The following is a 15,670-nucleotide window of genomic DNA, read 5'->3' on the forward strand; positions in this document are numbered from 1 at the left end:
GCTACGTTAAGTTTGAGATGTCTGTGAGTCACCTAAAGGGAGAAGTAGGAGGTTAGCTAGATAAGCCTGGCACTGAGAAAAGAGTTCTTGGTTGAAAATAGAAATTTGGAATTCAGTGTAATATGCAATGATATGCTGAAGCTGGGTCATACAGGCTTGTAAGAACTGATACTTTTTCATGAATTCTGTAAGCCAGGTGTTAAAGGCAGTCATTATTTTTTTAAAAATTGCATACATATGATTTAACTAAATTGTGTTTTATATATTTTTAAAAAAATTTTTAGGGCTGCCTGGGTGGCTCAGCTGGTCAGTTAGATGTCTGCCTTTGGCTCAGGTCATGAGAGTGTGTGTGTGTGGTGGTGGGGGGGCCTGCTTTTCCCTCTGCCTGCTGCTCCCCATGCTTGTGCTCACTCTCTCTCTCAAAAACGATTTTAAGTAATCTCCACACCCAACGTAGGCCTCAAACTCACGACTCAGAGATCAAGAGTCGCACACTCTACTTACTGACCGAGCCGGTCAAGCACCCCTAAATAAATTACATATTTTATTTATATATATTTTAAGAATAAGAAGTATTTACAAGTCATCACTTTCCAATTATTTCTACTATATTTTTATAGTAGCTTGCCATAACAAAACACTGAGTATTTTAACAAGAAAATTTAATTTTCTCATAGTTCTGGAGGCAAGAAGTCTTAGGGCAACGTGTCAGTAAGTAGGTTTGGTTTCTTCTGAGGCCCTTCTTGCAGATGACTGCCTTATTGTGTCCTCACACAGTCTTCTCTGTGCACTGCACTTTTGTGTCCAAATTTCCTCTTCTCAAACTGACACCAGTCAGATTTGGGCCTACCTGACGGCCTCATTTTAACTTAATCATCACTTTAAAGGGCCTATTTCCAAATACACCACATTCTGAGGTACTGGGAGTTAAAGCTTCAAAATATGGACCAGAAGAGGGCAAATTCCACACCTAACAATGTTGCTATTATCTATGTTCTTAAAGTTATTTACCTCTTGAAATCAGTCATGGGGGGAGTATTTAGCATTTCAGTAAATGCTCCAAATTAGGGCTTTTTGTTCTCCCCGCCATGCCGCCATGCCCGGTGTCATTTAGTAGCACATCACAACTAGGAAGGTGTTAGTCTCGAGTATAATTTGAATCTGAAAAGGAAGAAATACACACACACACACACACAGGAGTGTGTATATGTAGATGGTGTACAGTGCATAACCTACATATAGCTTATGTAGCTTACATATAGCTTATATATATATATTTTTTTTTTTTAATTTATTCATTCATGAGAGATCCAGAGAGAGAGAGGCAGAGAAAGAGGCAGAGGAAGGAGGCTCCCTGCAGGGAGCCTGATGCAGCACTCTACCCCTGGACCCTGGGAACATGACCAGAGCCAAAGGCAGACACTCAACCAGTGAGCCACCCAGGTGTCCCTCGATGTTCTTTTAAGAAGTAATCGGGGACATCCTCCCATCGGTTTGGATTTACCCACAGGGATAAAACGTCCTTCCCTCCTCCCTACACTTTGAGAATCATTGAGGAGGAATGAACCAAGCACAAGCCAGTGCTATACCCCATTAAGATTCACTAGAAGGGGCATCTGGGTGGCTCGGTGGTTGAGCAGCTGCCTTTGGCTCAGGTCGAAATCCCTCGGTCCTAGGATTAGGATGGGGTCCTAAGTCGGGCTCCCTGCAGGGAGTCTATTCTTCCCTCTGCCTAGGTCTCTGCCTCTCTCTCTCTCATGAATGAATAAATGTTAAAAAAAAAAAAAAAAAAGAGAGACGGGGGGGGGTTCACTAGAAGTAGAGGCCCTGAAGGATATAAAGGTGGAAGAAAAACTAGAAAAACTCGAGTCAGTATTTTTAAAATTAGCAAGGATAAACAAAAGCGTATTAGACTTGGCAAGCAAGATATCTGATGACTAATCTAGGTGAGGTTTGCGGAGCTAAAGCGTTTATGATCATCATAATAGGTGTGCGCTCCTTTACCCTAGCGTTTCTAGTAGAACCGGGGTGTCTCCTACTTCCGGCCTCCCCGCTCCAAGGTGCACAGAGCTTCACTCCCTCAGGGTGGGCAGGCCTCTACACTGGTCGGGGAGGCCAGGGGGCGGAGCGAGGAACTGCGAGGTGGAACCACAGGGCGCCTCTGACTGTAGAGACCCAGCAGGTGAGCCTGGAGCCCGAACCTGGCCGACGGCCCCGGCCCTTCCACGCCTCTCTGGAGCCCTGAACCAGAGCCCCCGTCCGCCGCCCGCTTCAGGGGCCGTCGCCTCCGAGCGCCGGTTCTCAGCTTCGGGCTCGGGCTTCCGCCCCGGGGCCTTTGTTCCGGCGCAGAACGTTCCAGACGCGCCGGAAGGCGGATGGCGGGGGCGGGGCTGCCTCCGCGGCGGTCGGCCACGGGTGCGGCCGCTGGGGGGCGCGCGAGCCCCGGCTCAGGCCGCCCGCCCACGTGACCGCGGCGGGCCAGGAGGCCGCCCCCGCCCGCCCCCGCCCGCCCCCGCCCGCCGCCCGCCGCCCGCCGCCAGCTCCGCCGCGGTTACGAAACGAGCGCCCGGGGCGGCGGCGCGGGGAGCCGCGCGTCGCTAGGCCGACGGATTTTCCGTCGCCATATTTCGTCGCCGCCCTTGTGTTTTGCGAGCGGCTCCCCTCTTTAAGTCCTGATGCTGCCATCCGGCAGCCCCGTAGTCTGGGGCGGGTCGTGTCGCCTCCCCAGGCCGCGGGCTACGAATCTGTAAAAATGGGGATCTCCTGGCGCGGAGATGTCAGGTCTCCTGGGATGCGGCGGAGTTTCATCGTAGGCGCCGGCGTGAGCCCGTTAAACAGGGCCGGAGGCTGCGAGCCAGCGTTGGGTTCCGCGCGGGCGTCCGACCGCGGGCCAGACCGTGTTCTCCGGGGCTCCAGTTCTCGCGGTTCCTCCGTCCGACGGGGCGGACCGCAGTGCTCGTATTCCGGTTTTAAAACTAGGTTCTAGCGTTCAGATGCCTCTTTTGTACCACGCACGCCCCGTGTGAAGCACCACGGCCGTCTGTCCGCCCCAGCGTGGCACGTTAATACGACCCCAAGAAATCCTCTCGAGTGGTCAAGAGCCCACGAATTTGGGAGCCAGGTCATCAAGCTCTCCCCCAACTGCTAGTGACAGCGAAGTACAGGTGATGATAAGCCTTTAATGAAGACTGAAAGAGCACTGAACTTACTGGTGGGAAAAAGGAGTCAGGTATATGAGCTTAATGACGGCAGTACCTGGCAAGGCAAGGAAAAAGAAACTCAAGTCAGAGTTCAAGCCTCCTGCCAGAGAAGACAGCTTCAGGTGGAAGAATTTCAAACATAGCCAAGGAGAACAGGGAGTAAAACTCACCCAGAGCTACTAAAAACAATTATTGGCCAAATAGCTATCTTCTGTAATAGAATGAGGCTGGTATCTTGGGGTTGGGGGGGGCGCAGGGGACAAGGCCCAACTGCTTTTATTTTTATTTATTTATTTAAAAAAATTTTTTTTCTTTGATTTTTTTATTTATTTATGATAGGCACACAGTGAGAGAGAGAGAGGCAGAGACACAGGCAGAAGGAGAAGCAGGCTCCATGCACCGGGAGCCCGACGTGGGATTCGATCCAGGGTCGCGCCCTGGGCCAAAGGCAGGCGCCAAACTGCTGCGCCACCCAGGGATCCCCCCCAGCTGCTTTTATATTTCCAAACTAGAAACACAGGCCCTGGATTGAAAACAATTAATGACCTTGTGACCACCGTTCTGTCCCTCTTTCATGGCGGCAGTGTAGCCCTGTATGTAATAAAGCCAGACATGTTCTACAGTGATACAAATGCCAGTGCCCTAAAAAACAAAAAAGATCTGCTTGTACTCCAGCAATTAAATGCAAAGTGCTAGATGACTGCAGCGCTTTCCACAATTGGGATTTATAGTTCTACATTCTAGAAATCCAGTAGGACCTTATAGAGAAAGGCTTTGGCTTTAGTGTTGAGCATAGACTACAGTACCATCTGAGGGGCCACACTGTATGAACGTGCTCCAAAAGACGTAAAAGGCTACCTCTCCCCAATATCACCCTTGTCCTTCACTTTGCTGACCTAGGCAGGATTTGCTGTTTCAAAGCCACATCTATGGGAATGAGTGAGATTCCTCTCTGACTCCCAGAGCCATGAGTGCTGACCCTAATCTAAATGTGATAATGAGGGGTGCCTGGGTGGCTCAGTCAATCAAGCATCTGTCTTTGGCTCTGGTCATGATCCCAGGGTCCTGGTATAGAGCTCTCTGTTGGGTTCCCTGCTCAGCAGGGATCAGAGAGCCTGCTTCTCCCTCTCCCTCTCTGCTTCTTCCTCCCTCTGCTTCTCCCTCTCCTTTTCCCTCTGCCTGCCATTCTGGCTGCTTATACTCTGTGTCACATAGATAAAATTGTTAAAAATAAGTAAATGTGGTAATGTGTTGGAAGAGTTGGACAATCTTCAGTATTGCCAGTTACATCACTTATATTAAACAGTCATGGCAACAATCAAGCTTAAAACAGCCCATGCATGTTAAGAAGAATGTGTTTAGGATTTTAAGGGGTTTCTATTAACCAAGAAATGAAACACACTGTTCAAGTGGCCTAGCAAGTGAATCATGTTAGCTTTGTGAAAGAAATTGAAGCTGGAAGCCACAGAGAAACACTAATAAAAAGAATGAGGAACTGATAAAATCATCCCAGAAGATAAAGATATGATAAACAGGAAGGGAAACCCAGATCACTTCTTCATAAATATGTTAAAATTGCTGCAAAAATGGTGAAATACCTGAATGATTTCATTCCTTTTTTTTTTTTTTTTTTTCAAAGTAGGAGCCTCATCTAACATGGAGCTGGACTTGATGAGATGCCGTGGAGTTCCATCTTAGGTGCATCTAACGTGAACTAGTTAAATAGGGCAGAAGGTTGCCAGCCACAGTTCCGTGCAAGTGTCAGATGGGAGACCAGACTTTGTTCTCTTTGGCTCTCACAACCCTGAGATCAAGACCTGAGGCTGAAATCAGGAGTTGGGAATGCTTACCCCACTGAGCCACACAGGTGTCACTGAATGATTTAACTTCAGAATAAAATCTCTCTGTGGAAGAAACCAGAAAATTAAATGTGGTTCACACTATGTCCTTATAACTCAGCAATTCTGTATATAAGTTATACACCCAACAAAAGTGAGTGCCTAGGTCCACTAAAAGACTTGTATAATACTGTACATAGTAGCTTTCTTTAGAACAGTTTGAAAACAACTCAGATGGCCAGCAACAGTAGAATAAATTGCAGTATGTCCATACAATGGAGTAATATAAAACAATGAAAATAATGAGCTACCATTTCATGCAACAAGATTAGAGGACTTACAGTCATAATGGTGAGAAAAATAAGTCAGGCACAAAAGAATATATGCTTTATGGTATCATATGAAATTGAACAGGCAAAGCTAATCTATACTGACAGAAGTTAAATAGGAGTTTACCTTTAAGGATGTAGTGTCAGGGAAAGGGCAAGAAGAAGCCTCTGGAATGCTAGAAACATTCTTGATCTTTTTGGTGATGGTCACACAGCACACGTAAAGATGCATTGAACAATTTAAGATTCATTTACTTTGTATTTGCTACAGCTCAATACAAAGTAACAAGATAAAACCACTTGTAACATTATGTAATATTTGAGCTGTTATCAACAAATGTTTGAGCAGTTCAAGATTCAGTGGTAACAACTGGTGAATACCATGTTTAAAACAACCAGCAGGGGATTCCTGGGTGGCTCAGCGGTTTGGCGCCTGCCTTTGGCCCCGGGGCGTGATCCTGTCAACCCAGGATCGAGTCTCACGTCGTCGGGCTCCCTGCATGGGGCCTGCTTCTCCCTCTGCCTGTGTCTCTGCCTCCCTCTCTCTCTCTCTCTCTCTCATGAATAAATAAATAAAATCTTAAAAAAAAAAAAAAAAACCACCAGCAGCTGAGCAGGTGCAGTTCTCAACCTTGAACTAGAGTCGGCCGTGTTTGAGGCTTGCTCTTTGTCCCCGAAGCCTTCATCCACCCGGTTATCATACAGCTCCTGCACTAATATTCATCATAGGCCACTGCCCACAGTCATGATGTCATTTTTGTAGTCACACTGGCAAGAACACCCACATTGGGTAGATGATGGGTATTCAGGTTCACATCTTTTTGATATATTTTCTTGTCTTCAATTAAAATGATACAATTTTATTCATACATCATTGTATGATATTGCCTATACTATATTTTATAAATACAATATATAACATTTTATAAATACTAAATGTAAAACTAACATATGCTATGTCTAATAGATGGGATAAATAAGGGATTTTCAAGGGTAACTTTGACGGTAAGACATTGTTGTCCTCTCATCTCTCCCAGCTCTCTATCCCCACAAAATGTGAAGCTTGTAGCCTAGTGCCTGACTTACAGAAACTGCCAGTTTAGCGCCTTCTGCCTAGACTCCCACCTCCCACAATCCACATGTGCTCTTCCCACCAAAGTTGCCAATGACCGAAAGATCTCCTTTAATCACACTTGAGTTTTCTGTTCAGTGTCTCCTCCTTAACCCTCTTACTCTACACGCTCTCTCTGGGACCTCTCACTGATTCTCATAGTTCAGCTTCTTTTTTCTTTTAATTTTTATTTATTTATGATAGTCACAGAGAGAGAGAGAGAGGCAGAGACACAGGCAGAGGGAGAAGCAGGCTCCATGCAGGGAGCCCGACGTGGGATTTGATCCCGGGTCTCCAGGATCGCGCCTTGGGCCAAAGGCAGGCGCCAAACCGTTGCGCCACCCAGGGATCCCTCTCTTTTCTTTTCTTTTCTTTTCTTTTCTTTTCTTTTCTTTTCTTTTCTTTTCTTTTCTTTTTTCTTTTCTTTTCTTTTCTCTTTTTTCTTTTCTTTCCTTCCTTCCTTCCTTTCTTTCTCTTTCTTTCTTTCTTTCTTTCTTTCTTTCTTTCTTTCTTTCTTTCTTTCTTTCTTTCTTTTCTTTCTTTTTTTCTAGATTTTATGTATTTGAGTGAGATAGCAGGAGCAGGAGGGAGGAAGAGGGAGAAGCAGGATCCCTACTGAGCAGGAAGCCTGATTGGGGGGGCGGGGAACTCCAGGACTCAGGATTCAATCCCAGGACCCTGGAATCATGGCCTGAGCCAAAGGCAAATGCATAACCGGCTGAGCCCCTCAGGTGGCCTCATAGCTCAGCTTCTGACTAAAGAATGTCGAACCTCCCAAATTTATACCTCCAGCACAGGCCTCTTACTACTGCTCCAGCGCTGCAATTTTCATATGCATTCTGGATGGTTCCATCTGGTTGTTGCTCAGGCACCTCAAAAACATGTCCTAAAGTGAACTCACCATCCCTCCCTCACTCCTCTGGCCTGTTCCAATTGTTTGGTACTACCTTCCAACAATTTTCCAGGCTAAACCTCCCTTTCTCTCACCTCTGCATCTAATCAGCCCACGAATCTTGCAGTTTCATCAGTGTTTTCTTGAATTCTTTTCTTCCTTATTTCTACTGCCTTATTTCAGGTTCTTGACACTTGTCACCCAGGCTGCTATAACCGGTCTCTTCTAGTTCTCTTTCCCTTGAAACTTCCTCTATATTTTTGTGCCAGGATGGCTTTTCTAAATTTTTTAAAAGTAATCTTTACACCCAACATGGAGCTCAAACCCATGACCCTGAGATCAAGTGTTGCATGCTCTATCAACTGACCAACCGGGCACCCCCAGGGTGGTTTTTCTAAAATGAGTATCTGACTATGCTTCTCTCTTGCTCCCTTCCTATGTATCTCCCCATGACTGGCCTGTCCTGCGGAGGACATTTGCATTCCTTAACTTGGCCAACAAGGCCACTGTCATCTAGCACTGACTTCTCTACGCTTGTCTCTCATGCTTCCTTCTAGCTCCAGGAAATCTGAAGTCTTCAAACATCCTCAAATCCATCTATTGCTTCTTTTTTTTTTTTTTTTAAGATTCATTTGAGAGAGAGAGAGCATGCACAAGCAAGACAGAGGCCAACAAGGGGCTCTATTCTAGGAGGATCATGACCAGAACCAAAGTCAGATGTGTAACCAACTGAGCCACCCAGGCGCTCCTGCTTCTGGCTTTTGGCCGACCCCTCTGTCTCAAATGTCTTCTCTATGCAGCAGCCCTGTAGAACACCCATCCTACAGAGCTACCTCTCCAGGTCAATTCCTCGTCATTCTTTGAGATTGAGCCCAGTGTTACCTCCTCCAGGACACTTGCTTAACTGCACTTGATTCTTGGTTAGAAGTCCCATTCCTTTGACTCCCATAATACTTTTATATCTCCACAATTTCATCTATTACATGATAAAAAAATTTTTTATAAATGTCCTGTTAACCTCCTTGGGGATTCACTGTTATACCTTCAGTGGCTTAACACAAATGGTTAAATTTGAACCAGAACTGCTTTGAGTTCACATGTAACCTCACTGAATGTCCTAGGCAGCAGATACCAACAGGATCTCCATTTTACAGAGGAAGAAACAGGCACTGAGGAAGTTAAGTAATTTGCTCAAGGGCAAGTGCATATTGGCCTTCAGGAATGCACACCAAGTTAGCCTGGCTCTACATTTGCCATCCTTCATCACTATATTACATTGCCTTTCTACAAGAGTGGACACTTAGTAAATTTTAACAATAGTTTTGCTTAGTGATTGCATCCTAGGTATCATACTTTGTGCTAAGTGCTTTACCTCAATTATTTCAACTCCACAACAATCCTGTGAGGTTAAGTACCATCATTATTCCCATTTTACATAAGAGGAAACAACTTTGGGGCACCTGGGTGGCTCAGTGGGTTGAGTATCTGACTCTTTGATTTCAGCTCAGGTCATGATCTCGGGATCCTGGGATGGAGCCCCTGTCCAGCTCTGTGCTCAGTGAGGAGTCGGCTTGAGATCCTCTCCCTCTGTCCCTTTCCCCCGTCTCATGAGTGAGAGCTCTCTCTCTCTCTCTCTCAAATAAAAACTTTAATGACAGAGGGAGAGAAAACAGGTTTAGAGAAGTTTGGTGACCTCTCCCCCAAGGTCATAGAGCTAGTTAGTGACATAGCTTCACTCACAACCAAAGTCTTAATCAGTATACTGCACCATATGAGACCGACAGCTCAGGAAGGCAGGGACGTCCAAGATGAAGACTAGAACAGCACGGAGACCTAGGACACCTACTTCTGAAAACAGAGTTCAGAACCTCGGGTATAGAACAGACCGACTCACAAGTGGGGCAGAAAGAGACCGGTCCAGAAACAGTGACCCAGAATCAAAGGGACATAGAAATAGATTTCTGTGCAATGAAAGCCCCTCCCTGAGGAATTGGTTGCCCAAGCAGCTCAAAGGTCTTGACGTCGGAGAACACACTTCCTGGGATCCCAAAGCACTGATAAATCAAAGAGCTCATTCTGAGCCCCGACCGCCTGGTGCAGACACCGCGGCCGCCAAGAAGGGTTAACCCCCCGGGGGCGGGGGGGGGCGGCGGGGACCGAGGTTACCCATCAGGAAATGGGCTCAAGGGGGGCGTGCCCTCCACTGGAGCGAGGGTCCCGGGTGTTAACCGCCCACGAGGAGCCCCCGCGGGGGCGTGGCCACGGGGAGGGGCGCGACCTGGGGCGGCGACCAGAGGGTTAACCGCCCGCGTGGGCCGCCGGGGGCGGGGCCGGGCCGGGCCGGGGCGGGGCGAGGCCGGGGGAGGTGCTGGATGGAGGCGGAAGCCGCCGGCAGTCTGCGCCTAGGTCTGCGCCCAGGTCTGCGCCTCGCGCGGCTCGCGGCTCGCCTTACCTTCGGCCGAGTTCCCCCTGAGGGCTGGTGACCTCTGGGCCTGGGAAGCTGAGCGAGGTTCGAGGGCGGTGACGGGGCACGGGGTGGGCAAAAGGGACGGCCCGTGGAGGGATCCAGAGGGGCGAACTCGCGAGTCTCGAGAGAGCGGGACAGATGAGCGAGGGCAAGGTGATGGGCCTAGGACCTTTGGGGGAGCCAGGAGGGCGGGGAGGGATGGTGGGCAACCACGCGGCGAAAGCTGGGGTGCCAGGGCAAGGAGCTCCCGCCAGGATGCCGCACTTTAAACCCTCTTCTTTCCCAATTCCTCTCAGGTTAATCCCGAGCGGGAGCTGCTCAACTTTCAGAAGATAGGGGCCCCAACAAGACTCGGGGATTCCTTCAACTCCTCACCTCCATGGGCCAGACGGCCCTGGCAGGGGGCAGCAGCAGCACCCCCACCCCACAGACCCTGTACCCTGACCTCTCTTGTCCTGAGGGCTTGGAGGAGCTGTTGTCTGCTCCCCCTCCTGATCTGGGAGCCCAACAGCGCCACGGCTGGAACCCCAAGGACTGCTCAGAGAACATCGAGGTCAAGGAAGGGGGGTTATGCTTTGAGCGGCGGCCGGTGGCCCAGAGCACTGATGGGGCCCGGGGTAAGAAGGGCTACTCGAGGGGCCTGCACGCCTGGGAGATCTGCTGGCCCCGGGAGCAGAGGGGTACCCACGCCGTGGTGGGCGTGGCCACGGCCCTCGCCCCGCTGCAGGCTGACCACTATGCGGCGCTGCTGGGCAGCAACAGCGAGTCGTGGGGCTGGGACATTGGGCGAGGGAAGCTGTACCATCAGAGCAAGGGGCCTGGGGCCCCTCAGTATCCAGCCAGACCTCACGGTGAGCAGCTGGAAGTGCCGGAGAGGCTGCTGGTGGTTCTGGACATGGAGGAGGGAACTCTGGGCTACGCTATTGGGGGAACCTACCTGGGGCCAGCCTTCCGCGGACTGAAGGGCAGGACCCTCTATCCGGCAGTAAGCGCTGTCTGGGGCCAGTGCCAGGTCCGCATCCGCTACCTGGGCGGAAGGAGAGGTGAGGCCTGGGGCAGGTGTGGGGAGAGTGTTCTGTTACTGATGGCCGTGGTTTGGGATGGAAGCTCGACGCCTTATAAGAGCAGAGGGAAATGGGCCTTCGTCTGACCTGCCTCTGACTTCTAGTCAGTGCAGGGCAGGGGAATGACAAAAGGTCCACACAGCTGTTACTTATCTTTATCGTCCCGGCAACAGTAGATATGAAAGCTAGGCTTGGGAAGGCCACTCACTAGTTAGTGGTGAGCCCACAGAACAGAGAGGCACTCCGGGGATTAGGACTTTATAGCAGGTGTTATCAGCTCCTGGTGCAAGAGATGTAAGGCATTAAATGGGGACTGGGCTAGGTGTGCGAAGAGGACTGGCAGTGCCAAGCACTCAGGGTGTGGACCAGATTCCCTGGGTTCTGACCGGTCTGTGCGCCCTTCCTTCCTCAGACCCCAGTAAGGGGACTTTGAGGCCCTGGGCACTTGGAAGGAAAGCAGTGAATGGCTCAGGGCCTTTGGGTGGGGCTATAGGGGTGGGACCTGCTTTAGGAAGGAGGGGGCCAGGGCTTGGGGCTGATGGAACCTCACGCGCTCTGCAGCAGTCTTCAGCACAGGGTGGGTACCTCTCCACCCCTTACCCGTGGTCAGCTATTCTTGAGTGGGGGGAGGGCCATCCTTCCTTTGACTTCATCAGCCCCAGCCCCAAGGCTCTATGCAGTCAAAGCCTGGACCAGCTACACCACTGTCTGAGCGTCCTTGATCTATTGATTAGAGGGCCTTAGTGAGAGCTTCACCCGCAGCTGACCAGGGATGTGTGAAATCTGTGATGCCTCCCAAGAGCAGGTGCAGAACTTCGGGGTGCCTTAGATCTCCCTATCAACCAAGATGCAGGGCAGGAAAGCAGCAGGGAACCTGGGCAGGACAGTGTAGTTTGAGGAAGTGTGGCTGGTGGCTATACCCCTACTTACCTTCCCCTCCTTCTCTCTCCCAGCGGAGCCACACTCCCTTCTGCACCTGAGCCGCCTGTGTGTGCGCCACGCCCTGGGGGATACCCGGCTTGGCCAGGTATCTGCTCTCCCCTTGCCCCCTGCCATGAAGCGCTACCTGCTCTACCAGTGACTCCTATGATACCACAGATTGCGCTGGGGCCTTACTACCCATCCCCTGGGGGGTGGGGAGGCGGCACTGCTGGCCTAGACCAGCTACTACTTAAAGCCGGTGAGGCTGGGCCTCTACCCCAACCCAAGCTCTGGGGATCCAGCAGCCCCGAGCCACCCACAGGGGTGGCAGGGAGGGAGCTATTATTTGAGGCTATGGCCACCTGGTACGCAAGACATTTTTTCCAGTAAAAACAGTAAGAGACATGCTATTGCAGAAACCGGTTTGTGGTATTTTGTACGAGCGTTCTGTGGCTGTCTCAAGAAAGAAAAAGATGATATGGGCAAGTGTTGTGAAGAAGGACAAACCCCAGGGCTCAGTGCCAGGTGTTTATTTCCCCCCACATGTGGGATTGCTCACATACACAACACACACAGGCGTTGGCACCATGGGAGAGAGCAGCACCCCTGGCCTCTGAGGGGAGGACAGGGCTTTTCTCTCAGCCCTTGGCCTCATGGAGCGAGATGGGAGAGGAGGACGGCTTCTTTCTCCTGCCCTCACTGGGGACTGAGGGGGCCCATAGGCAAATCCCACCCCTTCCACCTCTCAGCCAAGGAGAAGTCACCTTGGTGACATGTTTAGTTCCAACCATTACAGTAAGTGGAGAAGGGATTGGCCTGGTCCCAACCATTACAGGGTAAGGTGTAAACGGTAAGGAAGAGGTATAGTTTGGCCACAAAGGGGGCAGGTGACACCATCAGAAGCATGTGCAGGGTGGGGGTGGGGGTAGGAGCACAGTTACTGAGCTTCTGAGCTACCTAGTCCCTGGCTTAGCAGGAATAGGGGAGATGGATGGGCTTATTGTTTGGCGTTGATGATATCCACAAACTCAGGCTTGAGGGAAGCCCCACCCACGAGGAAGCCATCCACATCAGGCTGGCTTGCCAGCTCTTTGCAGGTTGCTCCAGTCACAGAACCTGGGAAGGGAGAAGACAGAGGGAATGGTCAGGGAAAGGACAGGAGGCTGAGTTCACCCCCATCTCAGGCGGGAGCCAAACCTGTTTACCTCCGTAAATGATACGGGTGCTCTGAGCCACTGCATCAGAGACGTTGGACTTGAGCCATCCCCGGAGCTTTTCATGTACTTCCTGGGCCTAGAACAAGAAGCCAGACCAAGTAAGCCCTTTTCTGCTTTTCACTCAAAGGCTAAAAGACCCTGGGCCCCAATGAAGAAAGGTAGTGTGGGGCAAGGACCCACAGATCTGAGCCAGAATACCACAGCTCCAATCCCATCCAGACCCTGGAATGGATGTCCTTGGACAAGTCACTCTCCTCAGGGCCTGGGGACTCCTGTCTTTAAAATGAGCAGTTGGTTCAGATGATCTCTGTTGCACTCTAGTCCTACCGAGGCAGGCAAGATGGAGCAGAGCTCTTGGTCTCAGTTACCTGTTGGGGTGTTGCAGTCTTGCCAGTCCCAATGGCCCATACAGGCTCATAGGCCAGGACAACCTTGCTCCAGTCCTTCACGTTATCTGTGAGACAGAGATCACAGATGGAAGGGTTAATGGGAAGGAGCTGGCCAGCCTGTAGCCCAGGGAATGAAGAAAGATGGTGGCCTAATGCCCCCTGGTGGCTGTTGGAGGAACTCCAAGTGGCATCTAAACCATCTGGGCAGGAACAGACCCGATATGGAGGATGCAAAGGTTCTCACCCTCCCCCTTCCTTTCCAGTGTCAGCATGGAATCAAGTCAGGCCGCAGAGCATCTCACCCTACCCTCTGTGCCTCTAGCCCTAGCCAGGCTCAAAGGTCCCCTTCTCCAGAGTTACCTGCGATGACCTTGGTTTGCTCGAAAACAACCTTCTCAGTGATGCCAGCTTCCCTCTCATCTAGCTTCTCCCCAATGCAGGCAATTACTCCGAGTCCCTCTGCCAGGGCGTGGGCCACTTTCTGTCCAATCAGCTGTTGAGTAGCAGATCTGGTGAGACACCCCTCTTGGAATAAGGGGTCTCTTACCTCCCATTCTGGTTACTCACCTCATCCGACTCCCCAAAGACATGCCTTCTTTCCGAGTGCCCCAGGACTACCCATGTGGCTCCGCAGTCTTTGATCATGCCAGGGCTATTGGAAGAGATAAAACCATGCTTCAGGAGAAAGCCCACCCTGTAGCCTCTCCCTCAACAAGGAAAGTGAGGGCACGGTCCCCACCCGCCCCTCTCCTGCCTGCATCTCACCTGATCTCCCCAGTAAAGGCCCCGTTAGTCACTTTGTAGCAGTTCTGTGCAGCCACAGCAATCTTGGCATCTAGCTTCTGCCGAGCGAAGTCGATGTAGGCAGTGGGAGGTGCACAAACCACTTCTGGAGAAATGATGGCACAAGAGGATGAGGTCACAAGGAAGCCCTTCTTCAGACTCCATCCAGTGTTCTGGAGTCCTCTTGCCTTCACCTGATTTCTTAGTTCTCCCTATCCCTTCTCACTCCAGCAAGATCATCTCTGTCCACTTAGCAGCTCAGGCTGGGCCTGTACCCAACTCCTTGAGCCTTCCAGGTGTCCCTGGGAGGCCATGGCCCTGGCCCTGCCCTCTGCTCTTTAACAGCTGTGGTTCTGATTTCTCAGGGCTATTCTGGGCCTGGGCACCTCCTAGACTCAGCATTCTCTTGAAGCCAACCATGCCTCCCTTCTAAAATTGTCCATCCCTACCACCCCCAGGCAAGGATTTTTAGCAAAAGCAGAAGGAGCAGACACTCCTGGGGTTTGTACTGGGGTCTGGGGAGCATAAACCAGGGCCTCTTTTGATCAAGCCCGGGTTTCTGTGAGTTAGATGAGTGGGAGGGTGAGGGCTGAGGACAGCACTCTGGGCCCGCGGGTGGCACGAAGTTGACTGGCTCGTGGAGGCCTTGCGCTTTCCCGTTTCCAGCCTGCACAACGCTGTGGGATCGCTCCTCATTCCCCCAAAGCGCCTCTCGTCTGGCACCTGCTGAGCCCCTTGGTCGCAAGGCGGGCGTCATCGCGCCGGCGAGGGGAAAGGATGGCGCGGGGAGCGCAGGCCACCGCCGCCCGGCCGCCGGGGATTCGGCCCGCCCCGCGAGGAGGCGGCGCGGGAGGAGGCGCGAGGAGGCGGCGCGGGGAGGCGGCGCGGGGAGGAGGCGCGGGCTACGTGCGGCGGCGCACGGGGCGCACGGCCCAGGGGGCAGGCAGCTGGGTCCCCGCACCGAGGCTCGGCCTCCTCCCCCGCACCCCGGGCGGCCGCCAGCAGCCCGCCGTCGCCCGCAGGGGCTCGGCTCCGACCCCCGTCCCGAGTCCGCACCCCGGGCCGTCTCCCCCACGGCGACCCGAGAAATGCTCTCCCGCCCCGCGGTCGGACGGCACGGCTCGGTGCGGCGCCGAAGTCCCGACCCCGACGGCCCTCGGGCGCGGCCCCGCACCCAGGGCACGCGGACAGCGGCCGCCGCCCCGCCCGGCCTCCCCCCGCGGCCGGCGAGGCTCACCGGTGTCGGCCGGCACCTTGGCCGCGTTCAGGGTGGTGATGAGCTCCCCCAGGTTCTTCTTGCGCCCGTTCATCTTCCAGTTCCCCCCGACGAAGAACTTCCTGGAGGGCGCCATGGCGCTGGGAGCGACACACTGAAGGTCAGGAGCACCGCGCAGCCGCTGCCACTGCCCGCTTATGTAGAGCGCCGCGAGCCGGAACTCCGCCTCCTCCCCGCCCCCGG

The 15,670-nt window shown here is 52.0% G+C and overlaps 3 protein-coding genes across 7 annotated transcripts in view; 1 reads left to right on the forward strand and 2 right to left on the reverse strand.

The window, feature by feature from the left end:
• Window positions 1–2,334, reverse strand: part of LRRC23 (leucine rich repeat containing 23) — a 15,988-nt gene extending 13,654 nt beyond the window's left edge. The window contains exons 1-2 of the mRNA XM_072799227.1: window positions 2,005–2,334; window positions 1,012–1,161 (exon numbers count right to left, since the gene is read on the reverse strand). Of these exons, the coding sequence (XP_072655328.1) occupies window positions 1,012–1,046 (35 nt within the window). The 5' untranslated portion in view covers window positions 1,047–1,161; window positions 2,005–2,334. The remainder of the gene's footprint in view (window positions 1–1,011; window positions 1,162–2,004) is intronic.
• On the forward strand, window positions 2,012–12,940 carry SPSB2 (splA/ryanodine receptor domain and SOCS box containing 2). 5 transcript variants are annotated; one of them, XM_072799238.1, is made up of 3 exons: window positions 2,012–2,182; window positions 10,134–10,880; window positions 11,855–12,940. In XM_072799238.1, exons 2-3 carry the CDS (start codon window positions 10,217–10,219, stop codon window positions 11,980–11,982), a joined length of 792 nt encoding a protein of 263 aa, XP_072655339.1. In that variant the 5' UTR covers window positions 2,012–2,182; window positions 10,134–10,216; the 3' UTR covers window positions 11,983–12,940. The 5 variants fall into 5 exon arrangements, with proteins under 5 accessions (XP_072655339.1, XP_072655341.1, XP_072655338.1 ...); XM_072799240.1 differs by lacking the exon at window positions 2,012–2,182 and adding an exon at window positions 9,163–9,243; XM_072799237.1 differs by lacking the exon at window positions 2,012–2,182 and adding an exon at window positions 9,722–9,879.
• Window positions 12,338–15,647, reverse strand: TPI1 (triosephosphate isomerase 1). The gene is made up of 7 exons (XM_072799244.1): window positions 15,449–15,647; window positions 14,194–14,317; window positions 13,996–14,080; window positions 13,789–13,921; window positions 13,408–13,493; window positions 13,028–13,115; window positions 12,338–12,938 (listed from the first exon to the last, which is right to left on the reverse strand). Exons 1-7 carry the CDS (start codon window positions 15,561–15,563, stop codon window positions 12,820–12,822), a joined length of 750 nt encoding a protein of 249 aa, XP_072655345.1. The 5' UTR covers window positions 15,564–15,647; the 3' UTR covers window positions 12,338–12,819.
• Between the last annotated feature and the right edge of the window lie 23 nt (window positions 15,648–15,670).

The sequence above is a fragment of the Canis lupus genome, chromosome 25 (genome assembly GCF_048164855.1).
Source record: "Canis lupus baileyi chromosome 25, mCanLup2.hap1, whole genome shotgun sequence".
Classification (NCBI taxonomy): domain Eukaryota; kingdom Metazoa; phylum Chordata; class Mammalia; order Carnivora; family Canidae; genus Canis; species Canis lupus.

Excerpts from the sequence above, each read along its gene's own strand:
- SPSB2 (XM_072799238.1), top strand. The coding sequence starts at position 10,217 with ATGGGCCAGACGGCCCTGGCAGGGGGCAGCAGCAGCACCCCCACCCCA. Across the intron at positions 10,881-11,854 it reads CTACCTGGGCGGAAGGAGAG|CGGAGCCACACTCCCTTCTG; the intron begins GTGAGGCCTGGG and ends TCTCTCTCCCAG.
- TPI1 (XM_072799244.1), bottom strand. The coding sequence starts at position 15,563 with ATGGCGCCCTCCAGGAAGTTCTTCGTCGGGGGGAACTGGAAGATGAAC. Across the intron at positions 14,081-14,193 it reads GCCTTTACTGGGGAGATCAG|CCCTGGCATGATCAAAGACT; the intron begins GTGAGATGCAGG and ends CTCTTCCAATAG. Across the intron at positions 12,939-13,027 it reads CACCCGTATCATTTACGGAG|GTTCTGTGACTGGAGCAACC; the intron begins GTAAACAGGTTT and ends CTCCCTTCCCAG.